Below are 27068 nucleotides of genomic sequence, written 5' to 3'. Positions count from 1 at the left end.
CAGTACCAGAATGTAGGGTTGCCATGGCCCCAACATACATCGAGTTTTCGCACAAAAGAATAGTATGACCACCTTCTTGCATTCAAGTTCGATTCTTTTTTTGTAGTGGAATTTATGATCCCCTAAAACAATTGGAACCCTTGCCAATAGTACGCACTGCATCATGGGTAGCAATTTTATGAGATCTATAAGACTATTGAGAAATGGAAAGGTTAATTATGACTTTGTGCGCGACTGTAATATATCATGACTATAAAAAAATGCTTAAGTATAACTAAGTGTATATCCTCTTACGCCTGCTCGTCACGTGCACAAGAGGATATAACACTGGTTGCACCCAAGATTTTAACCATGACTTCCTCCTCCTCAACAAAGTACCTCTGAATTCAACCGTATCTTATTCCCAGTCAAATGGTTAAAATAGACATCCAGTCTTCTAGCTCAGTACATATTTTCACCCTCTTTATTCCTGTGCGTTATCAGTACATCTGCAGTTTTCACCATACTATTTCGCGGGTAAACTTTCACAGCTTTGAAGGCGACTTGTACCAACCCCATGGATCATCAGATACATATTCAGTAACCTGCTTCACGGTCAAGTAATTATCAAGCCCCCTGTTCAAAAGAGAAGAAACTATTATTACCATCCGCAGTTCATCGATCTTAATTTGCAGAAGAAACTGTAATGCAATGTTCGTTGTTCTTTTATGCTTAGTTCGGATATGTAGTGTGATTATATTAGGCCCAAAATATATGCAATATCAACGGAACATTATAACACAATGCCGAGAAAGCCATACCATTTCCCTAATTCACGCCCAAAACCACTTCGTTTGTTGCCTCCCCATGGAGCCTGACAGAAGCATGGTTGCGAGCAGTTTATCCATACAATTCCCGCTTGAAGGGCCTGCAGAAGAACAAGAAACACAACTCATAATCAGATGCTGTTTTTACGAATGCTGGGGCAGGGATGATCCATTCACAAAAGAAGTATAAAGAAGTCTCACCTTAGAGACACGCTCACACCTTTCTAAATCTTTCGATATGACTGCAGCGCCTAAGCCATAACTGTCAAAGTTCAATAAACTTCATCAGTCAAAATGGGACAAAAAAGGCAGTCAAACAAATCTCTCACTATGGACACGACAGAAATAAGAGTCAACTCACTGGCTGTCGTTTGCTAGTTCAAGAGCTTCGTCTTCTGAACTAAATGTTTTGACACAAAGAACAGGTCCGAAAACTTCTTCTCTCCAGATTTGCATGGAGGTTGTTACATCAGTTATGATTGTTGGTTCAATGAAGAATCCTTTCTTTAGATGCTGCCATCCACCAATAATATAACTCACATATTGAGTTTGTGACAAATAAAGCAGCAGAATGGGCTTGATGGAAACATAGGTTTATACCTCAGGACGAGCCCCACCACTCAAAACTCTTGCGCCTTCACTCTTAGCTGTTGCGATGAACTTCAATATTTTCTCGTACTGAAACAGATCCAGTGAAAATCAGGTAATATTCTAGTACTTCAATTATAAACTGGACAGTGAAATTAAAGATTTGAACTACTTGATGTTACTAACTGTTTGACTTTTGCATATTTTTGTATCTGAAGAACACACGTATAATTATCACCCAGAGAAAGTGACCTATATGCCCTGATGCATGTCAAACCGTAGGGACTCATCTTTATAACAAACATAAAATACAATTTATCAGCCTAAATTCATCCAAAGAAGAAACTTTTCAACAGACTGTCCAGCAAGGCTGCAACATAAATAGCTGGGGAGTTGTTTTAGCATAAACATGGCAATTTTAGATTTAAAAAAACACTTTCCAGACACTATAAAAATGGTTCATTACTGGTTAAGATTTGAAATTAGAACCCAGGCCCACACACAAGATAAGCTCGAATATAACATAGTTATCAACGTCCAAACAACTACCTAGACATGTTCAAAATATTGGAAGGATGAACAGCTCACACTTGCTGATTTAGACAGCCCTTGTTTTACATGTTTTACAAGAGTGACAACTTGAGTATCATAAGTCCAAATCTTATATTTACAGACTTAAAACGAGAAAAAGATAACCAGTTGGAACTTTGGTGGACCTGTTTCTTCAACACACTATCCCCCAATTCAAGAAATAGAGAATTAAAAACAGAAACAAAAAGCAAATATTGTTAATGGTATACTCACCTGCCCTCCACTAACAACAGGGCCAAGCCTGCACCCTTCTTCAAGAGGATCTGCAATCTTGATGTTTTTGCACCATTGCACAAGCCTATCCAAAAACTTTGCTGCAATGTTTTCCTGAAACAAGGTGCAAGGAAATTAATACAGTAGTATAAGCTTGCTTAAGATGGCACCATGAATAAGCTTCTAGGGAAACCACATTCAACTACCCACGGGAAAGTGGCACAATTGATGATGTTGTAGCACAAAAGTTAATTATCATGCATGAACCGCGCGGTCTAGAATTGTTTGAATTTACGTGTAATATCCACTTAGTTTAAAAAGATAAACCATCATCCGTGCAACAGAGAAGGAACTGACAAAAAGTGATGTATCATCTTGCTATCATACTTACATGTATTATAAGACGAGATGTTGCACTGCAAATCTGACCATTTGTCCAAAAGATACCGAAGGCAGTCCATTCAGCAGCTGTTTGAGTCATAGAGTAAACAATTACCATTATAGTACCAGGAATAGTATCTTTTTTCAATTCACTTTAGATTCATAGATTTTCTCCCTATACAACTAGATCCTGATGGAAGTATATAGTTATAAAAAAACAAGTAAGTCTAAAAAGTAGCCTTCATGAGGAACTAACCCTTGTCGATATCAACATCATCAAAAACAACAATTGGGCTTTTCCCACCAAGCTCCAGTGAAACAGGCTGCCAAACACCATCGGAGATGGTATATGAAGTTCAAATGAAGAGAACAAATGTCACAAATATAAATGAACAATTATCAGATTACAAAGCCTTGACTGTACCTTCACCAATTGGGCTGCAGCTGTCATAATCTTGCTCCCAGTCATAGTACTTCCGGTAAACGCAATCTGTTGAATATAAGTTTATTGCTATTACCGCCGCACAGCTAAAACAACCCAAGATGTCACAACTAACAAATTTACAGGATTACAAGAAGATGTATTCGTAGAATTTCCAACTACAGATTAGCAAGGAAAAACCCGAACCTTATCAACATGGGGATGAGATGCCAAAGGAGCACCAGCTTCATGGCCCAGCCCAGTCAGGATATTGAGGACACCAGGAGGAAGACCGACCTCTCTACACACATCAGCTAGCTCCAAACAAGTCCTAAAATTGATTGATAACATGATGATAGGCATACAATGTACAAAAGCAACATAAGAGCTGAAGAAAGTATATATAAAGTTATAAACCAAAAAGGGACATACACAGATGCCAACTCAGATGGTTTCAATATTGCAGCACACCCAGCAGCTAAGGCAGGAGCGACTTTCCATGTAGCCATTAACAAAGGGTAGTTCCTTAAACATAAAAACATAAGCACTTCATCACCATATAAATAATAAAGATGCTTCTTAATAACACTGGAAGGCTATTTACAAGATAAACCTACAATATCTAAAGATTGTCGTTGCTAGCGGGACCACTGGGACAATTCACAATCCAAAATTTAAGGTTTACACATGAAAATTTACTTTACAAACAGGTTAGTGCAACCACCAAGGAAGAAAATCTTACTAAAATTGAATGCATACTCATTTAATATAAAGAAGCAGCAAATACCATGGTGTAATTAACCCAACAACGCCAATGGGCTCCTTAAGGACATGGCTCTTAAATTGCTCCATAGGAAGAGAAATAGGAGTCTTTTGCTGTGCATCCAAACCTTCAGCAAGGTCTGCATAGTACTCAAAACAACCAGAAACATCATCCTGCGTTGCATGTGCCAGAACATAAGACTTTATGCATGATAAATAACAATTCAAATTGTCAGAGAATCACAAGCATACTATGTCCCATGCAGCTTCATCCAATGGTTTTCCACAATCAATTGCTTCGAGCTTGGCTATTTCAGATTTTCTCTCTGCTATCTGCACGCAAACAAAAACAAGAAAATCTTAAGACATCTGAACACGACCAAATCTTTGAAAGATCATTATGGAAGTTAGAAAATCAACAATTGTCCAAGAAAGAGACTTGAAAGAAACACGAGGCAGTTAATCAAAATTGTTCCGTTCAGACCCATTTCTTCTTGAATGTTAAAATATCAACCTCCAAACATATGAATCGAGACAAGTATATAGCATAACAACTACAACTATCGGTTTCCCCATACGCTTTCAACATCCAATTCAAGACCCGATTAATTTAATTGACAACAGAGCCAATACCTTAGCAGCAATAGCGCGCAAATACTTGGCACGAACAGCCCCAGGCGCCAAGGCCCAGTCTCTCCCCTTGTTCCTGGCAAGGGCTTTCCGAGCAGCCTCCACCGCAATCTCCACATCTTCAGCAGTAGCTGCAGGTATATCCCCTGCATCCACACATTCCACAACCAGTTCACGTATCGGATTTAATTAAGATTACAAAACCCATCACTTCTTTCCATCGTTTATGTATAAACACAGATAGCATAGAAATTTGAAAGAAAAAAAAAAGAGACGATCTTTGGATCTCCCATTAGAAGATCAAGCGCGAATCGAATACCCAGCACTCTATTTTACGAATCTAATAAAATGTTTTACGAAAACAAGTTCTGGGTCAGTAAATAAAGCCAATTTACATTAAATTTATGCTCAAACTCTTCAGCTACTAAATACATCAAACGATCAAATGCCATGATTAAACAGTAAATTAAATTTAGAAAAACAACCCAGAAATTAATTTAATTGACAAAAATGCTCAGGGTGAGAAAAAGACCGATGATTTGTTCAGTAGCAGGATTGATGATTGGGATGCGTTTCTTGAGGACCGGTTCTCTCCACTCGCCGTCGATGAACAGCTGCCGACTCGGTATTTGGATCGCCATTTTTCAGCTCTCTCTCTCTCTCTCTCTCTCTGCGCAGTGATAGAGTGATAAGCAGAGGCCGGGCTAAGCAGCAACGTGATGTGACGTTCTTTGGTGGGATTTTCTGGAATCGCTGAAATTGTTGAAAAATAGCAAATCCCAATAATGCATAATCTAGACGTGCAAGCTACCGATAGTAGCCTGTGAAGTTTTTTTTTTTTTTTTTTTTTTTTTTTTTTTTTTGGATAACTAGGATCAGAACAAATAACAAAATATCATGCATTTGAAATTTTTATTTGACCGTGAATATTAGTTTGAGATACTGTTACATTTTAAAATTGAGATACTGTTATATTTAAAATAAGAAAATTAAACGCTTAGTTTTGAGATAGGGAAAAACGTTCCAATTACTTAAATTAAAAGCCGTCCAAAATATTATTTTTCACGAAATAATCACGTAACTTGTTTCTTAAGAACGAATACAACATAGCAACATGAATATATACTCAAATAGTTATTTCTCTAAAGTCCAGTTCATTACATATTTATTGTACCCGGAACACGAGTGGTACACCACGTGTTACTATACAAGTGGAATGATGTTTTATTTTTTCATTTGTTAATTTTTTAACACAAGTATCTCACCATTTATATAGTGACACAAGTGGTGTAGCACTCTGTGTTTCAGACACACTGAAATATATATTAACCTTTTTATTTTATTCAACATAGTTGAATTATTTTCTAATTTTTCATTTTTTTCAAATTCTTCTGTTCAGGGACTTGGAGGAGGTGGCTCAAACCAACCATAAGGTTGATCTGATACATATTCAGTAACTTGCTTGATGTTCAAGTAAAGCTCAAGTCCCCTGTTGCACAACAGAAAAACGGAAATACCATCATTACCCTTCCCCTAATCAAAATCATAACACAATATTAAAATTAAATTAACATAAGATTAAGAAACTGTACCATTCTCCTAATTCGCGGCTGAAACCGCTTCGTTTGTAGCCTCCCCATGGAGCCTGAATGAAGGATGGTTGTGAGCAATTGATCCATACAACTCCTGCTTGAACGCCCTGCAAAGCATCACACCAACAAAATGACACACAATTCGTAACCAAATTATCAAAATTATGCCATTAATATTCCTCACGTCATGTATATAACGTGATGGAAGAGATACTAAAAAGGAATATACAACCAATTATATGCAATGTTCTAAAAACCACTAGGCTGTAGTCAAACGGTGGAGAAGGCCGTAGCGCCCAAGGCCCTAGACAGGGCTTAGGCGAGTGATTATGCAGATTTTTTAACAACTTCCATTTAGAGATTTCTGCCGATCTGCAGCCCACCCAACCCACGCGTTGCCTGCCTAGTTCCCTGCCAATTTTTCTAACGATTCGGCCTTAATCATGGCAGTGGCATTACGCCAGTGCTTATACGCCGCCTAGAGCGATTGTTAGAACACTAACTTATAATATCTTATCAGTCTTACCGTAGCAAAGCGCTCACACTTTTCTAAATCTTTTGACATGACAGCAGCACCTAAGCCATAACTGTCAAAGGAAGATCAAACAAACGTCAAAGGAAGATCAAACAAATGTGGGTAGTAAGGAGACTATAAGAGGAAGAAATTGACCGAAAGAAGGAAACGGGGCTAAAAAGAAGAGGAGATTCAACTCACGGGCTGTCATTTGCTAAGTCAAGGGCTTCCTCTTCTGTATTGAATGTTTTGACACAAAGAACCGGCCCGAGAAATTCCTCTCTCCATATTTTCATGGCGCATGTTACTTCAGTTACGACAGTCGGTTCGATGAAGAATCCCTTCTTCAGATGCTGCCATTGCCATCCTTTTTTTTAGCAGTCTCAAGTTTTTGATACAGAATAAAGTCATGTAACATGTATAGGTTAGTTTATACCTCAGGACGATTCCCGCCGTACAGAACTTTTGCTTTTGCACTTCTAGCCCCTTCGAGGTACTTAAATATTTTCTCATACTGAACCAAATGCAGTGAAGATTAGATAACACTCACTTGGATCGTAAACTTCAGAACGAAATTTAAAGCTTTTCGTTGTCTCAAAAGACAAACACAAACGCGTTCACTCGCTCGCACACGGAGAATCTCACATAAAATGCAGAGATTGTTGACAGTCGATTTACCTGCCCTTTACTAACAACAGGGCCAAGCCTGCAACCTTCTTCCAGAGGATCGGAAATCTTGATGAGTTTGGTCCAGTCCTCAAGCCTGTTCACAAACTCCATAGCAATGCTTTCCTAAAGTCGAAATGTGAGGGATTAATTAGTACTCTAATAAATATCTATGTAACTTAGAAGGGACTAACAGAAAGTAATGTAGCATCGATCACGCTATTATACTTACCTGCACTATGAGACGGGAGGTTGAGCTGCAAGTCTGACCACCTGACGAACATATACCGAAGCAGGTCCATTCCACAGCTGTTCAATTGAATCATAGAGTGATAGAGAGTTAACATAACAGTACCATCATCCGGCAGCAGTACTATATCTATATGTTTATTGTTTTTCTAACATGTTTCAATCAGATGCGCGTGCATGTCCTATCCGTGCGCAACTAGTTTCTAACGGAAGCAATTTATTTGCCCAAGAGGTACTAACCCTTTTCCATATCAGCATCATCAAAAACAACAATGGGGCTTTTCCCTCCAAGCTCCAATGCAACAGGCTACAAAGAAACCGCATAGGAGAAAGTATGCGAAGATTTAACGAAGAGAATGAACCCCGAAAACAAAATGGATCAGTTATCACATTAGAAAGATTTTAAGTTTTTCAACCTACCTTGACCGATTGAGCTGCAGCTGCCATAATCTTGGTCCCGGTGAGAGTACTTCCGGTAAATGAGATCTGTTGAATATTAATCACATAGCAATTACAGCCTGGTGGCTAACAATTCAGAACATCTTACAATCATCGAGTATGCAGAAATTCAAATAACATAATTAGTAAAGAGAAAAAGCTGAACCTTATCAACATCTGGATGAGTTGATAAAGGAGCGCCGGCTTCATTGCCTAGTCCAGTCAGAATGTTGAGGACACCGGGAGGAAGACCAACATTTATACACACCTCAGCTAGCTCCAAACAAGTTCTAGAATCGATGGATAACACAAATGGTACGCATATATGTGAAAAATCAAGATACCAATTGAGTACTACGTATGTATAAAGTATAAACCAACCAGGACATACACAGATGCCAACTCAGACGGTTTCAGTATAGCAGTACAGCCAGCAGCCAAGGCAGGAGCTACTTTCCACGCAGCCATTAACAAAGGGTAGTTCCTTAACATAATAGATAAGCACTTTTGGTTGAGCACTTTTGGTTCCTTAACATATAAATCATTATTAAGATGCTTCAGGCTTCTTTTGAAATAAAGATGCTGCAACATACCATGCTGTGATCAACCCAACAACCCCGACCGGTTCCTTAAGAACATGAGTTTTGAACTTCTCCGTGGAAAGAGAAACCGGAGTTTTTTGCTTTGCATCCAATCCTTCGGCAAGGCCTGCGTAGTACTCGAAACAGCTTACGACTTCCCCCTGTATCGAATTTGAGTTAATTAGGTGCCATGACATGACATAAGACCTTATGCATCATGCCGTAAGCAATAATTTCAATATTTGTCACTAGCATACTATGTCAGAAACAGTTTCATCCAGTGGTTTTCCGCTATCCATTGCTTCGAGTTTGGCTAGCTCGGTTTTTCTCTCGTTTATCTGCATCAAAAGTACTAAAAGCTTAAGACATCTCTAACAATTTCATTACAGTGAGAGTTATTCAAAACTATTTGAAAGATTAGAAGATCGAAACACGATCAGCAGTAATACTGTTTTAACATGCAACTGATGATAACCAGATTGATCATTTCAGAGACAATGTACCTTAGAAGCAATAGCGCGCAAATACTTGGCACGAGAAGCCCCTGGCGCAGAGGACCAATCTTTCCCGTTGTTCCTGGCAAGGGCTCTGCGAGCAGCCTCCACAGCAATCTTCACATCACCAGCAGTAGCTCTGGGAATATCCCCTGCATCACACATTCCCACAAATCAACCACTAATTCACATATCATTTCATCGAAACCCCTATCCAGAAGTGCTTTTGGGATGGCTAATAGCGTTTTCATATAATCCAAAGCACTTCTAACAGTTGTTGTCTGAAAAAAGTTTCAAAAAGTTAAACGTGTTTCTGGATTGAAACACTTCTAGTAAAAGCGCTTGTGAGCACAATTGCTTTCTAGAGAAACATTTTCTCAAACGAGCCCTAACTTGGAAAACAAGTTACAAACCACAAATCAGTACTTCCACAATCAAAATAAAAAAGCATAGAGAGTCGAGGAAGAGAGAGAGACCAATGGTTTCCTCAGTGGCAGGGTTGATGATCGGAATGCGTTTCTTGAGGACCGGTTCTTTCCACTCGCCGTCGATGAATAACTGCCGGCTCGGAATTTCTACCGCCATTTTTCAGCCAGCTCTGATGCTCTTCCAAACTGTAACAAATTAATTGTTAGGCTAGTGAGTGAACGAGGTGATTCGAATTGGATCGGATTTCGGATTGAAAATTCTAATATTAGTAGTATGAAATCTGAAAGTGCGGATCGCGTGAAGAGGATTTCAACAGCTGAAAACTCGAACAAAGAAGAGACGGTATTTCCGGTGCCTACGATGCTTCACTAAAAGAGAGCTCTCTTGAATTTTCGCGGGAGGAACGAGGGTCGTTGGCTTTTTTCATTTGATTAATTAATTTGTTTATTAGTTTATTAGTTTAGAATTAGCCGCGATTGATTAGGACTTGTTTGTATTCTACTGTGATCCAATTTTTTAAACTCAAAAACAGTTTTCAAAGTTTATGCTTTGAGTACTTGTTTGGTAGGACAATTTTAAACACTATACTAAAATCAACTTAAAAATTTGTCTACTTGTTGAACACATTAAAAAAGAGTTTTTAGAGTTTTTAAAATTATACTCAATGTTTTTTTCTCGAAATATTTTATGTACTTCTCTCTCCCCTGACACTCTCTCTCATCTTTCTCCTTCACCTCTTTCTACCTCTCTCTCTCATCCGATCCTCTCTCGTCTTTCTCCCCCTCTCAACCAATTCTCTCTCTCTCTCTCTCTCTCTCTCTCTCTCTCCTTTGCTACTCTCTCTACTTTCTCCCTTCTCTCTTTGGATTTCCATGTTCACTTTTGGATTCAACAACTACAATATATAATATTATCGGGTGAATTATTGATTTAGTCCCTAATTTATCACGTGAGTGAAGATGGAGTTCCTGAATTTCATTTTCAGAAAATTAAGTTCGTAAACTCTTAAAATTTGGCAATTTCATCCCTATCATTAAGTTTGAAACTATTCTATTTAAACTTTCCGTCAATTTAAGTCACGTGATGAACACAACCTGTCACATCCCCGCTCGGGGGGGGGGGTGGGGACCACTTTCCGGGCCCGCTCCACCATCGTAGTACGATATTGTCCGCTTTGGGCCCCGACCACGCCCTCACGATTTTGTTTCTGGGAATTCACGAGCAACTTCCCAGTGGGTCACCCATCCTGAGAGTGCTTTGGCCTCATTCTCGCGTAACTTCGGAATTCCTACGGAACCCGAAGCCAGTGAGCTCCCAAAAGGCCTCGTGCTAGGTAGGGATGAGAATATACATTTAAGGATCACTCCCCTGGACGATGTGGGATGTTACACAACCACTTTAAAGGTAATGCTATCTTATCTTCTTTTTTCTCACCGATAAGCCCTTAATGTTAGATATAAATCATGAATATAATTACAAATTTACTTTCTAAAGTTAACTTTATACATTTTTTTCTGAATAAATAAGTACTTAAACTCATTACAAACTACCAATCTATACACAAACGTGTATCACATACAAGTCACGTGACTTGAATTAATAAAAAAATGTATAAAATACCTTCAAATCTAATAATAGGAATGAAATTTGCAACTTTTAAGAGTTTAAAGACAATCTTTTGGAAAAAATAATCTTAAGGACCAAATTTTCATGCGGATATTAATTATGAGATTAAACCGCAGTCAGAACCAAAAGCGTAATTAATCTGAAAAAGGTTGGTGGGTTGCTACAAGAAACCAAATTAGGAACATTAGCAATTTGTTACCTCAACTTATTTACCAAAAAAATAAAGACTTGCAATCTGAACTTGTACTCTGTACCTATATTCCCTCATTCGTTAATGGATGAGATTCTCTTTACTTTTTTCTTTTCATCTTACTACAAGATGAAATCCTAAGCGTTCAAACAAAAAGGAAGAAAAGCAGAGAAAAAAAAATGGAGATCATCCTTGTCCATGAGTCAATTATGATATAATCTTTCATTAATTTCATCGCGTGCAATGAATATGACCAACATTCATTATTCATATCTTGCTTCAGACATTTATGAGAATATACGTTAACAAAATATTCAAACAATAGCCAACAGGATCCTCTCTGGATCTTTTGGTGAAGATTATAGAGATTCGTAAATTATGTATGTTTATCGTACATTGTGTGATTATTTTTTATCAGGTATTGTTTGTATTTAATTTTAAATAAAAATATTTAAAATCATTTCTAACCACACGATGAACAAATATGATTCACAGATTCCCGAATCCTCACAAAGAGGATCCGGATTTGAACAATAGTTCTAAAGTGTGGCTATTATATGATTATTCTGAAAATACATGACATTTTGGAAACAGTAATTCATTCGTTCTAATCAAACTTTGAGATTTATGCATAAATAAATAATAAAAATCACAAGAAAAAATGTGTTCACAAGTGTTACATGTAGTTCAATATTCCAGTGATTACAGTGTTGGGAACTATTTCCCCTTTCCTTAATAATAATAATTTAAAAAAAAATGTATACACAAGTGGCATACAGCGAGGAATGGCTAATTTCTATGCCTGAGCGAACACATGATTCAATCGTTCGAACGGTAGAATTTCTCCATTTTGGCGGGTTAGACCCGACCCGGTAAAACTGGCTTGGACCCGATTCTGATCTTCTAATCTCAGCTCCAAATTATTATAATACTCTCAAATATAAACTTAAATTATAATTCATAAGTGAATTAGTAACGATCATAGAAAAAATTCAGTGAACCCGAAAACACTGTTTAGCAATTTTACCATTTCATGAAAATCAATAGGCACCGTGCCAAATATTCCAAATAGGATTTAACTTCGCTACTAAGAATTCAGCAGCAGCTGCTGTTTACATATAATTCTGACTAGACACGTATTCGAGTTTTGATTAAAAAAATCAAAACTTGAACACATGTCCAATCGGGATTAGGTGTAAGGAACAGCAGCCAAGTCCAGTTCTTCCAAATACACCTAAACAATTGTCAACAGTAGAACCAAGAAATTTGCTTCACCGGATCAATAGAAATAAAATAAATGGAATAATATTAAAAAATGATAATAATTGGATAAATATGTATATTTCTGGTAGCCTTCTACGCTAGATTCATGCATTTATCATCAAAATATCATACAAGTTTATTTGTACAAACGAATTACCAATAACAAGTCACCCTACAACGAAACTAGAAGCTCAAATCATATTTCAAAAACCAAGCAATTAAAACTCTGTATCAAGAAATTAACAAGAAAATTCAAAATCAACGCTTCTGGGTAACCTTCTGGCACTTTTCTTTGATCCAGTGGAATCCAGCGGAGGCGCCTTCCTTGACCTTCTTAGCGCCGACCGAAGCCACCGCCTTGGTCTTCACAAGGCCTTCCCCGACCTTCTGCTTGTACTTTGCGGCGGTCCCGCCGTCGCTGCTGCCCTTGGGTTCGACGGGGTAAGAGGAGTTGTTGTAATCCCACTGATCCGCCCACGAGCCCTCGTGATTCGCTTTGCCTCCGTTCATGATCGCTCTCGAGGAATTGAAGCTGGAATTAATCGGCGGAAGAACTCGATCGATTGGGGACGGTGAGAAAATCGGATTGGGATTTTGGGGGCAATTCAAAATTTCTGGAGAGAAGTAGAAACGTGATATGGGAGGAGGGGCTTAACGTATGATTTTATAGGAGTTGGTCAAAGTTTAGGAAATATAAAATCGATAGGAGTTGGACCAAATATTAAATTCGGACGCGTGCTGGGGACTTAAATGGAAAAATAATATATACAATGTATTGGGACACGTATGGCTGATTTGTATTTGAACATTTCACTCTACCCTTTTTCATTTTTCATGACAAGAATACCCTTATCTCCTTTTCCAATTTTAATTTCTTTCAAGAGTGAATGGAATATTGATGATAAGTCGTTTTTTTTTATTCGAATGATATTATAAGTGCAGTGCATGAGAAATTTTCAGTCAATATTGGACATGTATCTAAAGAGGAAGAATCTATATTAATCACGATGCGAGAGTCAGTTTGTACATCAAGGGAGGCTGCAAGATTGTAAGCAGTTGTAACAGGGACTGACCCGAGCTATAGACAAAGAAGGACTTTGATGTATAGAATAAGGTACTCGGACATTAAAAAGAGGTTACCATACAATTTTGCTTAACACACTATCCTTGAGTTTGGATTTAAAAGATCTTAGAAGTCCAAAACCTAAAGGCAGAGCGCATTGCATTCACGTTCGTCAGTATAATCCATTACTCACTTTTTATAAATGAATGTTGTGTACTAATTGACTTGCTTATTGTAAAGTAAAGAAATAATGGTTTTATCTGATAAATACATACTTTTTATTTTTCACATGCTAATTGACTAATGTTATTTTTGATTTTATTTGATTTATTCAATACTGCTACCGTGATTCATCTTCTTCTAGGAAATTTACAATTTTCTCCGGACGAATTTTTGGTCAACTAGCTCCTCCTAACTATAGGTTTATGAATTACTGATTATTCAACCCATAAGGGCAATTTTGTAAGTAAACTTAACCGTATATTTCTCAAAAGCCTTCTGGAACAATCCAGAACAAAGACTTTTGACCCATAAACTCTCACACCGTCAGGCCCACAGACGCTGATAAAAACTGATAATAAAAGGACCTGCTCTAATCCGGATCCTCGTCGTATCCTTTTTGCGAGGATCTCAAAAATCAATGAATTAAGTTTGTTCATCGTACATTTTGCAGTTAGAAATCATTTTAAATATTTTTATTGAAAATTAAACACAAATAGTACTTGATAAAAACTAATCGCACGATATACGATGAATAAACACAATTTACGAATTTTTAAAATCCTCATAAAAAAGATCCGCAAAAAATCCTGTTGGGACCTGCCCAGTAGAGTCGAAATTTCTTGGCGGCTTTCTTCAACGTCAAGCTCGTAACCTCAAAACTTCACCGATCACGATCCATTTTTCAATATATTACGTGGTATTATATTTCCAAGTCAAAGCTAGAGTTCCCATCAAATGACACGGTACATGATCTAACTTTTGATAAGGATGTCAAGATTCAAATATAAAAAATATTGAATGTTGCTGTTGATGGTTGTTCATTCTTTAATCTATCATTTTATAATATATTTAAACGTTTATCTTTTAGGTCTTTTTAAAAGGTTATATTTATAAAAAATCACAAAAATCCAAAATCATGTAACTGATGGATTAAGAGTTTAGGGTTTCTTTATAAAACTATATTCGTCTATTTTCTTACTTACAAATGAATGTCTTAATAGTTTTATCTATCTAGGTTTTTGCAATAATGATCTATGAATGGTGTTATAGACGGGTCAGATCGTTAAATACAATTATGGAGTTAGTCTTACAAAAATGTGTGTCAAAAGTTGTGTAAAAAAAAGTGATGTCATAGATTTGCCATTTAAAAAATGCATATGACCACCAACTGATAGTCACTAATACTATTCACAAAGTATGATTTAAATAAATGATCCCACTAGCATCATATCGTGTAAAATATATATACTCAACCAATAGAAGCACGAGTCAAACAATTTTTGTGTATACATCAAAATAATAAACTTAAATGATAAAGAAAGTTTTATATGTGAGATCATGAATATATTTGAATAATAAATAAATATAAGGCATCTTGATTTTATATGTGTAGCCACACAGACACGTTATTCGTCATTCAATCTTAATTTTTTTTTTGTAAGACCCATAATGATGTGGTAAACAAATGACTTTTTTTTCTTCTGGTTTTTGAACAAACGAAGAGTACTTTCAGTAAACCGTAGTACCAAGTAGCAACAAATAACTTATTTTAAAAATGAATAAAAAAGAAACATAAAAATAGGGTTTTGTTGTAAATGTCTATGAAGTATGCCAAACTTATCAATATTTTTTTTAAAATTATGATTATTAAGGGCATGGTAATGGTTTGAAACTATTACTATAGCTCCTGAGAGGAGGAAGTTTCGAACCCGAAACAGCATGGACGGAAATGGGATGCATTGCCACTCTCATCAGTTTAATTACCGAAGAAAACGGCAATCCATCACACAAAGTCTTCATATCCATATTATTCAAACACATTATAATTACAATCTCGGATAAGCAGCTTCATTAAGTGGTTGTATGTCAGAAGCACTTCCTAATAAGTACTTATCAAAAAGCCACCGGGATGTGTTGAGAGCGTTTCCAGTACTTTTCACAGGAAACGGCTTCCTGCTGTTTTGCCAATCATTCGTCAGCTTTATCCACTCCCTCCTCCAATCCTTCAATCCAAACTCGCCGCCCTCCTCCAAGCTTTTCGTTAAATACTTGAAATATATAGCTGCTCGAGGGCCATAATAATCGCGTAGAAGCCCGCTCCAGTACTTGTTTCCTGCACGAAAAAATCGAAAAGACAGATGTTTACAGCAATGTATATGGATGCAGATCGCAGACGGTTCAATGTTACATCACTTGTCATACCATAGTCGCGAAGCAGACTTGCTTCCTCCTCCGTGTTGTCGAACCACATTGTTATCTGTGTTCTAGCATTCCACTCAAACTGCATTTTCGGATCACATCAGATGAAAAGACAAAATCTTGTTTTCCTTGCTAGCATAAGTTTATTTAGGGAATGTAATTCAATGGGGATTCGAACCTGTTTTTCCTGTTCTTCGTCCTGTGCGAGTTTCTTCGCACTTTCCAACCAGGGTCCTAGGAGAAATCCATCGTGGCAGGCTAAGAGTACGTCCATGTCTTCAACTAGGTCTAAAAACTTCTTGCTGTCGCGTGCCACTCCGAGGACATCATTTGAGTGATAGGCCTCTATGACCTTTAGAAAGAGCTGGTTTGCATATTTAGATAAGGCTTGTCTAGTCAGATCAACAAGATCATACCTGAGCAGTACAGTTAAAATGTCAAATAGAACTAATACAAAAAGTTTAAGTGGGAAAAAGCTAATGCGCGTGAGGTTTTTCGTACTCAAAGGGGCTAACCTGTAAGCACTACTTTCTGAGAGCTCATCTCCACTTGCAATAAAGAGTTCTAATGCATGTATTACTTCAGAAGTTGAATACCATAAATGAGGTCGATCGAACGAATCAGTTACTTCCTTGAGGACTGCACTTCCTGCTACTGGTTTCTCATTTTGATGACGACCTTCTGACAGTGTTGATATTAAGGATGGATCAACGTCGGGAAATGCCACAATCACATCCCTGTTTTTGTCCTGTTTTAGTAGGAACTACTAGTTATGGCATCAATGCACTAACAAAAATTTGAACTAACATGGAATCCAATTGAAAAGTTGTGTGGGAACAAGATTGAGCCAATGCAATCTTGCAAAAATTGAAAAGATAAAAATGTTTTTCGAGGTAATAACTAGCGAGAAATTATCCTACAGATGAAGATACTAAAAGAATTTAAGCTGGGAACTTACATAGGCACCATCAGTGCAGTTATAGATGGTATGATATAGTATATTCCAGGCATCTTGTATTGAAGGAGTTGAACGGCCATAACGTCTGGCAGAATATTGATCAATCCAGGCCTGAAATCGGAATGAGTGAATGATTTTTCGGTTTTATATCCTAATCACCAGTTACAAGTCACAGGTATCCTAACGTTCAACGGGATTAGGAAACAACTTAAGCTTACCTTAGCATCAACTTTGTTGTGTTGAAAAGCCATCTCAGACATGAGATCATAAACAACAGGATTCTGTTCTATACCTTCCATTGACATTCCGACACCAACCTTCAGAAAAAGTAATCGATAAGATTAATCATATGAAGATACAATGTAGTTAAATGAAGGCGTTTAACATGTGTTGATGCAAAGCCTAATCAAAGATTACTAAACAACTTATAATATCATGACTACGCGAACTTTTTATGGGTGGATACCATTGTTGAGTTTTCACTTATACGAGCATTGATTGGTCCAGATGCAATTGCATCCAAAACTCCGTACATCTCAACATTTCCTGCAAAATTGTGCAGCATACACCTGTAATACAGAACTCCGACAAATCAAATAAGAATCTTCAGAGAAGAAGAAAGAGCATAGATGAACTTAAAATGTCCCTCTGCATTATACACTAAAGGACTTATAGCAGCTTAAACTTCAAGATGGACATAATTGTCAAGGTTTAGACATATGACTTTCCAGATATAAGGAACACCATAAAACTGCTCCGTAGTACTCCATATAGGTTTCACTTCAGCAAACAGATCAAGTACTACCAGCTTCCCCGTGGGAACGGAGTGTAAAAGTGCCTGAAATAAGCACATTTCACTGTCAACCAAAGCCAAGAAAAAAGGGAGCAAGAAAGATACGAAATTAAAATGGCTTACGGTTGGAGAAAATAAATTGTAAATCTAACCTTCATTTGTGGAGGCCTCCAGAATGGATCGTATGAAAATAACCACCCCTGGAAACTCATTAGCATACCAAACAAAAAGTGAGCAGATCTGTGCATAATTGCATTGAGGACGCATCGTAACTAACCATATTCTCATAAAACATATGGCTTGGAGATAATTCCTTTTACCTGCATTAACCAGACACCTTCCTTGTCTCCACTTTGCATACCCCTAAAGATTGCTGCACCTAATGAAGATATGTACTCCGGAGCATCGTCAGGTGGAGTATTCTCATCAAAAGTATCACTGCACAGGTTCAATCATAAACAATGTTAACATAATCTTTGGAGTTTAATTAAAGCTCAGGCAATTATTTGGGAGACAAAAAGAACGAAACAAACTGGTTACATGTATTTGAGAGAATTTAATGACCAGTTTTATAAATGTTATCTAGCAGATGTCAATGATTATAAAATAAAGGAAGAATGAGCTTTTGAAGAAGGTAAGTGGAGGAACCCTTATACCAGTTGTATATGTGACTAGTCCTGCCGTACTCTGAACAAATAGGTAATTGACCAATGAGAAGAAATTAGAACAGAATTAGTGTTTGACACAAATATTATATCCACAAATATAAAGTGGGAAGGCACAAGATCCAGATTACCAACCTTTTACTTGTTGCTCAATGAATGCTCTCCCAATTTCAACAAACAACGGATCAGTTGCATCAAGAAGGTAAGTGCAGGTCCATCTAGGATCACTCTTAACAGAAAACCTGAAACAAAAGTTGAAAAACACAGGTCAGGTATTTAAGAGTTAGATTATAAAAGTGGAACGTAGCAGTACTTACCAATTTCCTAAGTGTGTTATCTTCGCTGATGGATATGTAGTTTTGAGCGCTGCAGGAACATTTCCGGAAAAGGCTGGAAGGACTAAAAGCAGGAATGAAAACATCATGCGTGTTAATGTCCTTTTTCTTCCCTTTCAAAGAACTTAAAGTACTAAATTTAAAAAGTATTCGAGGCTAGATGTCTTGTGATAATTAGTACCTGGAGTCATTCCAAGTTCATACATTCTGACCAGAATCTTTTTCTGCAGAATCAGCTGTTGATCCAACCAACTTTGAGGTAGAGGTCCGCCCCATCTGCGAAAAAACATTTTATATCATCAAGGAAAAAGGCTACATTGTTACAAAGTCGGAAATTTTTGCAGTCTAAGAAAGCTCACCCATGCAAATTTCCCATACGAGACCAAGCAAGGAAAGCGGGGCCCCCAAAAAAATCATCCAGGTCTGATTTGCTCATATTAAATTTCTGCTAGAGGATAAACAAGACATTGGTGAGAAATGAAAAAACCATTGATTTGTTCGTTATTTTTAACAAGACGAAAACAGGGATGAAAAACAAAGGCGAGAAAGAAAATCACCTGGAAAACTTTCTGCCAAATAGCCTCATGCCCTGTAAATGCTAGTGGCAAATTGATCCCTTGAAGGGCCATCCAGTCAATCTCCTTCTCCCATCTTTCCCAATCCCACCAAGCGAATGTATCTTCAAGAAATCAGATAAAAGAAAAGATCACTTCCAATTTATTGAAAGAAAAGTACCAAGGTTTGAACTTTGAAATCGCGAATACGTAAAACAATGTCAAAGTAGAAGCTTACAGCTGGAAGTAACAGCATTCTGGTAGTAGTTCCAAGGAACAGGTCTCTGGACCAAAATGCCGGCATCTTGTACCCGGGTGAGCAACCCTGATTTCGGCACTGAAAACAGTTGCGCACCGCCGGTTTTATCCCAAGATATATGTGAATTACACAAATTCTTCAAGTACCAGTGCAGACCAGCCAAAATCTCCACTCCAGTGACCCCAGAAATTCTAGTTAAAGCATGGAATTTCAAAAGTCACATGAAAATATACATCGGCAACTTCAACTATTAAATTATATCTGTCGATGGGTTTGATTCAATGTTAAATTTTATTGAGAAGGAGAGGCAATGCCAACATACAGAATTTGAGGATCCCCGCGTCTGCGAAAAGAAGGATTGTTCTTGATCATAAAGCAAGATGCACCCCCACATTGCTCCTGCAAATTAAAGAAACCACAATTTTTCATGACAGTGAAATCCGGGAAGAACTTCCCCACACATGGGAGTCCAATTTGGTGGTATCACAAGTCAATGACGCATTGTCACGCAGGAAAGTTGTGTGATTGGATTCGGAAACCGTCAGGTGACATCCCAAATGGAATTAGAAGCATAATTAACAATATTTCAGCTACCGATATATATATATAACTTTATTCATTGACAAAAAGATTGTACCTTTCCTAAATTTGAAAAAAAAAAATAGAACTTTTCAAGTTACAACTAGAAAAAAGGAGAATTTTGAGATACCTTGGAGACGATTTGGAAGTCGAAGCTGGAAGAGTGAGAGGGGAGGAGGCGGCGGAGGACTCCACGAGCGGCAGCGACTTGAACGTGCGGCGGCGCCTTCTCGCGGTCCTGGATTTCGAGAAGGCGCGAAATGTGTCGGACTCCGACGGTGGACGAGTAAGCCAAGTCGAGGAAGAGGATAGTAAGGAGTATTGTGAAGGCCGGAGAAAAGGTGGGAAATTTGGAGGCCATTGGAGGATTAGAGTGAGAGTGAGGAGGTAGCGGGTTAATTAAGCTTATGGAAATGGTGATTAGCGGTTAATTAATGGAGGAGGAGAAGAAGCAGTGGAGAATCTTGGAGGATGACGATGACTTCGAGACAAAAGTGAAGGCCGGCCGGGCCGGGCCGGTTGGTGAGAGGGCGCGGGAAGGTTTTTTTGTTTTTGTTTTCTTCTGTCTTTTGTTTTTTATTTATAGGATTCTCGTTTGGTAATTTTGTATTTTGTAATAAAATTAAAAAGAATAAAATCAAGCAAGATTAATGTTATAAGTGTCTCACATTCATGGAGGATCTCTTCTCACTAATTTCTCTTATTAATTGAGAAATAATCATTACAGAGTGATCAGTAGTTGGAGATTAATTTCAGGCTCGTATTTCACATGATACATCATGTGTTTAACTCCTGGTGCTGGTGAACCACATGATGGTGGTCAAATGGAGGCTAAAATGTCTCTGTGAGTCTTTTCGATTTTCAGAATAAGGACTATGGCGAAGCCTCCAGTTGGTCCTTTAAAAAAAACTCACTTAAAAATTAGAGGAAAAAACACTTAATTACAAGTGTCCATGTAAAAGTGGTTTTACTTATTAGTGTTTTTGGTTTTTTCAAAATCAATCCCAAACATGCCTATATATCATTTCTAAGTAAGAACAATTTAAATGATTATTTTTCCTTTTAAATTCCCAAAAAGGGTAATGGAATTGGTCGAATTGAGTTTCAAAATATTTTTTCTATAGAAAATGATTTCTGCACTTCTTATTTTCTTTCTGCAAATTTTTTCTTCTAGCCTTCGGATTGAGTACCTCAAAGTAAAATTAATTGATACAAAATAAATAAGTAAAAGAGTGTAAAAGAAGAAAATGAGAGTGTGAAAATCGTTACTCTTCTTTGGTAGAGTTCCGACTCTAGATTGTTGCGGTGCTAAAATGATTATCTAAGGGCTTGGGCCTTATTAGGTTTGTTGGGCCCTTATATGTATTCCTTGGGCTAAACTTAGCATTGACTTCCATGGGTCCTAATCCAAGGAGGGAAAGGTAAACATGAACCAACTCTTATAGGGTCTTATCCTTATTGGGTTTTATTTATTATTCTAGAAAGGGGACTAGTTGGTGGCTTCGCCACAACAGTCTACCTTTTTAGGAGTCGGGAAGACTCATATAGGTATTCAATTTCCTTCGGGCCATCATCGTGCGATTCACCATCGCCATTAATCGAACCCAAGATGTGGCGTGTGGAGTATGACCTGAAATTCATTCGCAACCATTAGGCCACTCTGTGATGGTTAACTTTTTGGGTTTTATTTGAGAAGGGTTTTTTTTTAGTAACATAAGGGGTGAATCACCCCAAAAGCTGGATCAAAGAGTCATTCATCCACATAAATGAATAAATCAATAATGAATCAAGTAATGAAAATAAAGAGAAAAAAAACGCAAGTGAAGAAGATAAGAGTGTGAAAATCATTTCCCTTATTATTGAGATATCAAAAAAGAAAAAGAAAGTAGAACGAAGCATGTGAATGGTGAATGGTGAATGGTGAGGGGAAGGAAAAGAAATGCAGATTTTGATGCAGAAACTGATGAATAATGGTTGGTGAGGGTATAGCCATTGTCGTCATCTGCAAATGCACGGGAGATGGGACCAAAAGACAAATGTGGATGTAGAGAGAGAGTAGTTAGTTGGATTTCTAACAGACAGATGACTTTGGTCATAACATTTTAGTGCCATTACCATTAATTATTATTATTCATCAATCACATGATGTATGCAGTGGAAAGTAGATCAAACCATAAGAGGAGAGTATATAGGTTTTTTTTCTTTCTAAATTTGAATATGAATACATATTCCACTTTGATGTTGCTTTCATCACTATACACATATATGTGTAGGTATATGGGGATGATCTGTAGCACCATATTTTTTTACACAATCTTTTACTCTGTAATGTATTTTAATGATCTGAACATCTATATTCTAGAACATCATTAATAAATTATTCTTGTAGAAAATTAAATAAATTTGAAACCATTAAGATATTCATTTGTAATGATGAAAACGGACGGGTACATTCTACAAAGAACCCTAAACCCTTAATCCAACGGTTATGCGATTTCATATTTCGGTGATTTTTGGTTGACATGATTTTTTAAGGAATACCTAAAAGATAGATGGTTCAAATCGTAAAAATACATTATGAAATGGCCTTACAAAAATATGTGTCAAAAAGTGTATAAAAAAAACGGTGCCACTGATCCGTCTACGTACATATACAAATATATGTAAAATAATACATTTCAATCCTTGAGGTCCCCTCTTTCAGTCCCACCAAAAGCTGTAGGTTGGTATAATTAGGCTAGTGGGAGAAAGGGGTGCTTGAATGAATGATTAGAAACGGAATTAAGAGGGTTTAACATGGTTTCAGAATTGAGATAAAAAGAAAAAGGCTTCATTATACATAATCTTCCCAAAAGTTATTGTTGACGCTCTCAAAAAGTTGATATGCGGTCGTGAAAGTGCAATTTCCCCCGTATATTTTTTTACTTCTTTTTTTGATAAAAAAACTTAAAGAAGAATGATTTATGCACACTATTTTTAATAATTTATGCACGTTATTTTTCACCTCATGCAGATTGCCTCTTAATTTTGGCTCTTAATATCCAACAACTAAAAATGGGAGGAGTACGTACATGGAACACAAAACATGAAAGTGGGACTAGGGCATGCCTAGCCTAGGACCGTATATATACAGAAGTCGCAGGATGTGGCAGTTAGGATTAGAAGTCACTTACAAAATATGTCTGCATTGAGTCTCTAACTACTAATTCCCCAAGCACTAATCCAACAAGCTGTTTGGCGTTTGGCCAATGACTAGATTAACAAAAGCAAGTGTGTCCCAAATGGAAGGTATCATCAACCAATTGTGGATAACAAGAGCCACTACCAAGAGAGAGACACTATTCTTGGCCTATGATGCATGGATACGGATACGGATATGGAAACGGGAATATGACACGACAAGATACGGGAATACGTTAAATTAATAAGATGAATTGTTGTATGACCACAAGGGAATACGATACAACACAGTGATACAACAGAACATGACACGAAAATATGAGAGAAGACTACCATGTCCATACATTGTGGTTCTTAGCTCAGCAATGCCAATAGGTTCTTTTCTTTTCTTTTCAAAGGCACAATTTGAATTTAAGGGCATGCCAACTACTCTTCGAACGATTTTCAAACCATTCATAAAATTTTCTAATGCATTGAAGAAAATTGATCAACGTAAGACAAGAATCAACATGTCACATCCCAGCCCGGCTCCACCATATCTCAGGCCCGCTCTACCACCGTAGCACGATATTGTCTGCTTTGGGCTTACCATTCCCTCACGGTTTTGTTTTTGGGAACTCACAAGTAACTTCCCAGTGGGTCACCCATCCTGAGAGTGCTCTGGCCTCATTCTCACTTAACTTCGGTGTTCCTACGGAACCCAAAGCCGGTGAGCTCCCAAAAGGCCTCGTGCTAGGTAGGGATAGGAATATACATTTAAGGATCACTCCCATTCTCGCTTAACTTCGGAGTTCCTATGGAACCCGAAGCCAGTGAGCTCCCAAAAAACCTCGTGCTAGGTAGGGATGGAAATATACATCACAAGTAACTTCCCAGTGGGTCACCCATCCTGAGAGTGCCTGGCCTCATTCTCACTTAACTTCGGTGTTCCTACGGAACCCGAAGCCGGTGAGCTCCCAAAAAGCCTCGTGCTAGGTAGGGATATGAATATACATTTAAGGATCACTCCCATTCTCGCTTAACTTCGGAGTTCCTATGGAACCCGAAGCCGGTAAGCTCCCAAAAGACCTCGTGCTAGGTAGGGATGAAAATATACATTTAAGGATCACTCCCCTGGACGATGTGGGATGTTACAATCCACCCCCCTTAGGGATCCGACGTCCTCGTCAGCACACTTCTAGCCATGGATTGGCTCTAATACCATTTGTCACATCCCAGCCCGGGTCCACCACATCTCGGGCCTGCTCTACCACCGTAGCACGATATTGTCCGCTTTGAGCTTACCATTCCCTCACGGTTTTGTTTTTGGGAACTCACGAGCAACTTCCCAGTGGGTCACCCATCCTGGGAGTGACCTGGCCTCATTCTCGCTTAACTTCAGAGTTCCTACGGAACCCGAAGCCAGTGAGCTCCCAAAATGCCTCGTGCTAGGTAGGGATGGAAATATACATTTAAGGATCACTTCCCTGGGCGATGTGGGATGTTACACAACAAGTGGCATCCATATTCACGCAAAAGTTCGACTCTCATCTTCATTGTTTCTTGAGCTTCAACCAAATGTAGTCTGATTGATAACTAATAATACTAGTGGAAAACATTTAAACAATCAATTTATACAAGGAAAAAAAAACACATCCCATAATAATACTAGTGGAAAACACTTAAACAATCAATTTATAAAAGGAAAAAAACACATCTCATCTACAGTACAACAACAATCAATTGTAACATCAGTTCGACGCTCATCTTTCCTGTAACTCAAGAAAACAAAAAAGAATTGCTTTATTACTGTAGTCTGATACACAACTGACAATACAATAACAATCTAGCGGTACCTTTTTTTTCTCTCTCTCTCTCCAAAATAAGGCTTTAAAGTGCAATTAGAAAGTAGATATGAAATAACGCATCACTTAATTGCCATCAAAGGTGCATAAATAATAAGCCAATGTTTCCATATTGCCATAATGCACATTTAGCACCAACAAAACATCCTTCTCGTGCTCCTAATTAGTTCCATTGGAGGTCAGAGGCCAGTCACCGTCAAAGAGTACGTTTTTATATGCGCCAAAAAGGACCATCATTTGTTAGCCTAAAAAGATGAAGAGAGAACAATTGTACCTACAAAACGATGGGGTCTAATACAAGGGGAGCTCAAACACTTATCACTCTCTGATAGGTCCAGAGGTTCCATTCGTGGGGTGGGTCCCACCTGTCCATTTGATTTTCCATCTGCAGGGATAAAAATGGAGTTGAGATCCTCTCCGAACCTCACTGTCCAAAGTCTAAAGGTTAGTAATTCGAACCGTTCAAGAGAGAGATCTTCAGGCCTTTGGTTTGTGTTAGGTGTACCAACAAATTAAGTTAATAAGAACCGTCAGATTGAATTTGAGTGGTTCGAATTTGTTGATTCTTTGACTCTAGACAATGAGATCCGAAGAGCATCTCAACTGAAAAAAAAATGGGAGTTGAATGCCAAAAAAAAAAAAAAAAAAACCCCATATTGCTAGCAAGAACCAGTGAGACACAAACTTTCAATTGAAAGAGATCATCAAGCAATTATGCCCAAGGGCAATGTTGAGCTCACATGTGACTACTCTGCCTAGCTACCCAACCTATCAACTTTCTGTCTTTTTTCTCTTCTGCAGGTAATTTCACAATATTTTAGGAAAACGACTTAAAAGAAATCGAATCACAGCGTTTGAGCCTTGCACTGTAAGTTTGTAACTAAGCAGAGTATCAAATTGATTCACCGCTCAATAGAGACTGAGTCCTCGAGTCCAAGAACTACTTAAGAGAATGAGAACGATGGTTGTGGGTATGTGCTTCATTTCACCTCACCCCAACGACATGTAGGTTGTACAGTGGAGGTTCAAGTCCTCATACCATATTGTTCGTCCATCATACTGATGAGGTCAAATTAAGCACACACCCAAAACCATTGGATTAGAATATTGAAAAAAAAATCAAATCGAGAAGCATTTTCTCACTCAGTTATGGAAAACCTTGTACCATTGTTGCTGATCGGGAAGCGGATGGCTCTGCTCACCTGCAAATGCCCTCAAAATTAGATTAATCTTTTGGCCATGCATCATAATTAATTAGGTGGCAATCAGACCTTAAACATGGGTTAATCACAAACCATATTAGCGTAGGTGGAGGGAAAGGGTTGGGTGAGTGGAGCTTAATTTCTCCACCAAAAAAGGGAGAAATTGTTATATAAATATGGTGGAGGGTCAGACTCAGTGACAAAGACAAAACTGAGCAATCGAAATGGGGACCAAAATAGTTGAATCCTGCACTGTTTTTTCATAGGTCCAAACTATGTACAGAAACATCTGATTATGTCCCTCGCTGCATGAAATAGCAACGCTAATGTGATGGTGTACCAAATTAATCATGCAGCACAACGAGAGAACATAAAACATGCGGTGCCGTGTTATTGGTCTGGATAGTAGCATTTCGGGGGTGTGATATGTGTTATACTGCCACGTGAAGTTATAACATAAGTGAACAATATAATTGATATATTATAAAGTTTAGAATGCAAAGTTACAAATAAATTTTTTCATAACGTGAAGGAACTAATAATATCATGCGGTAGAGTGACAGCTACACCGAAAAAGTCCTCTTGCATTGGAGTAAGAGAAGTATGGCATAATTTGATGAAAACCATGATAGATGCACAAGTAATTCCTAGGCTCCACATCCCACCTAATAAACTAATATTTGCTGAGTAATGCTAGAGAGACTAAATTTTATAAACTAAATGTTGGAAACTAAAGGACATAGAAGTTGATGATTGATTTATTACTTAAGCGTTGATAAAC

General features: G+C 37.8%; 4 protein-coding genes across 6 annotated transcripts; all 4 read right to left on the bottom strand.

Annotated features, from left to right (window-relative positions):
- Positions 1 to 524: 524 nt before the first annotated feature.
- On the bottom strand, positions 525 to 5033 carry LOC103455259 (betaine aldehyde dehydrogenase 1, chloroplastic). Its single transcript, NM_001329036.1, has 15 exons — positions 4925 to 5033; positions 4396 to 4538; positions 4015 to 4095; positions 3788 to 3936; positions 3433 to 3525; positions 3208 to 3331; positions 3004 to 3069; positions 2836 to 2902; positions 2590 to 2666; positions 2199 to 2312; positions 1407 to 1484; positions 1168 to 1319; positions 1008 to 1068; positions 801 to 907; positions 525 to 615 (listed from the first exon to the last, which is right to left on the bottom strand). Exons 1-15 carry the CDS (start codon positions 5031 to 5033, stop codon positions 525 to 527), a joined length of 1512 nt encoding a protein of 503 aa, NP_001315965.1.
- A 480-nt stretch (positions 5034 to 5513) lies between these two features.
- On the bottom strand, positions 5514 to 9701 carry LOC103455260 (aminoaldehyde dehydrogenase 2, peroxisomal-like). The gene is made up of 15 exons (XM_008394853.4): positions 9403 to 9701; positions 8936 to 9078; positions 8690 to 8770; positions 8445 to 8593; positions 8243 to 8335; positions 8018 to 8141; positions 7834 to 7899; positions 7654 to 7720; positions 7397 to 7473; positions 7177 to 7290; positions 6935 to 7012; positions 6700 to 6851; positions 6511 to 6571; positions 5985 to 6091; positions 5514 to 5881 (listed from the first exon to the last, which is right to left on the bottom strand). The coding sequence occupies exons 1-15, from the start codon at positions 9509 to 9511 to the stop codon at positions 5788 to 5790; spliced, it is 1515 nt and encodes a 504-aa protein (XP_008393075.2). The 5' UTR covers positions 9512 to 9701; the 3' UTR covers positions 5514 to 5787.
- Positions 9702 to 12496: 2795 nt separating this feature from the next.
- LOC103455261 (uncharacterized) lies at positions 12497 to 13112 on the bottom strand. Its single transcript, XM_008394855.4, has one exon. It carries the CDS (start codon positions 12942 to 12944, stop codon positions 12693 to 12695), a length of 252 nt encoding a protein of 83 aa, XP_008393077.2. The 5' UTR covers positions 12945 to 13112; the 3' UTR covers positions 12497 to 12692.
- A 2269-nt stretch (positions 13113 to 15381) lies between these two features.
- Positions 15382 to 20625, bottom strand: LOC103455262 (alpha-N-acetylglucosaminidase-like). Of its 3 annotated transcripts, none has more exons than XM_070812438.1 (19): positions 20192 to 20625; positions 19805 to 19881; positions 19462 to 19673; positions 19227 to 19348; positions 19029 to 19114; positions 18851 to 18945; positions 18652 to 18733; positions 18470 to 18576; positions 18326 to 18356; positions 17990 to 18107; positions 17822 to 17869; positions 17606 to 17714; positions 17343 to 17446; positions 17095 to 17193; positions 16877 to 16987; positions 16434 to 16666; positions 16097 to 16334; positions 15922 to 16000; positions 15382 to 15832 (listed from the first exon to the last, which is right to left on the bottom strand). In XM_070812438.1, the coding sequence occupies exons 1-19, from the start codon at positions 20420 to 20422 to the stop codon at positions 15546 to 15548; spliced, it is 2469 nt and encodes an 822-aa protein (XP_070668539.1). In that variant the 5' UTR covers positions 20423 to 20625; the 3' UTR covers positions 15382 to 15545. The 3 variants fall into 3 exon arrangements, with proteins under 3 accessions (XP_070668539.1, XP_070668538.1, XP_070668540.1); XM_070812437.1 differs by having other exon boundaries at positions 19029 to 19117; positions 20192 to 20595; XM_070812439.1 differs by lacking the exon at positions 16877 to 16987 and having other exon boundaries at positions 19029 to 19117; positions 20192 to 20595.
- Between the last annotated feature and the right edge of the window lie 6443 nt (positions 20626 to 27068).

The sequence above is a fragment of the Malus domestica genome, chromosome 14, assembly GCF_042453785.1.
Source record: "Malus domestica chromosome 14, GDT2T_hap1".
In the NCBI taxonomy this organism is placed as follows: domain Eukaryota; kingdom Viridiplantae; phylum Streptophyta; class Magnoliopsida; order Rosales; family Rosaceae; genus Malus; species Malus domestica.
The sequence above is the reverse complement of the archived record's forward strand: the minus strand, read 5'-3'. Positions and strand labels throughout refer to the sequence as shown.

Excerpts from the sequence above, each read along its gene's own strand:
- LOC103455260 (XM_008394853.4), bottom strand. The coding sequence starts at position 9,511 with ATGGCGGTAGAAATTCCGAGCCGGCAGTTATTCATCGACGGCGAGTGG. Across the intron at positions 8,594-8,689 it reads ATGAAACTGTTTCTGACATA|GGGGAAGTCGTAAGCTGTTT; the intron begins GTATGCTAGTGA and ends AATTCGATACAG. Across the intron at positions 8,336-8,444 it reads GTTGGGTTGATCACAGCATG|GAACTACCCTTTGTTAATGG; the intron begins GTATGTTGCAGC and ends TATTATGTTAAG.
- LOC103455259 (NM_001329036.1), bottom strand. The coding sequence starts at position 5,033 with ATGGCGATCCAAATACCGAGTCGGCAGCTGTTCATCGACGGCGAGTGG. Across the intron at positions 3,937-4,014 it reads ATGAAGCTGCATGGGACATA|GATGATGTTTCTGGTTGTTT; the intron begins GTATGCTTGTGA and ends CATGCAACGCAG. Across the intron at positions 616-800 it reads GGGCGTGAATTAGGGAAATG|GGGGCTTGATAATTACTTGA; the intron begins GTATGGCTTTCT and ends TCTTTTGAACAG.
- LOC103455262 (XM_070812437.1), bottom strand. The coding sequence starts at position 20,422 with ATGGCCTCCAAATTTCCCACCTTTTCTCCGGCCTTCACAATACTCCTT. Across the intron at positions 19,674-19,804 it reads CGCGGGGATCCTCAAATTCT|AATTTCTGGGGTCACTGGAG; the intron begins GTATGTTGGCAT and ends TGCTTTAACTAG. Across the intron at positions 16,001-16,096 it reads ACGAAGAACAGGAAAAACAG|TTTGAGTGGAATGCTAGAAC; the intron begins GTTCGAATCCCC and ends CCGAAAATGCAG.
- LOC103455261 (XM_008394855.4), bottom strand. The coding sequence starts at position 12,944 with ATGAACGGAGGCAAAGCGAATCACGAGGGCTCGTGGGCGGATCAGTGG.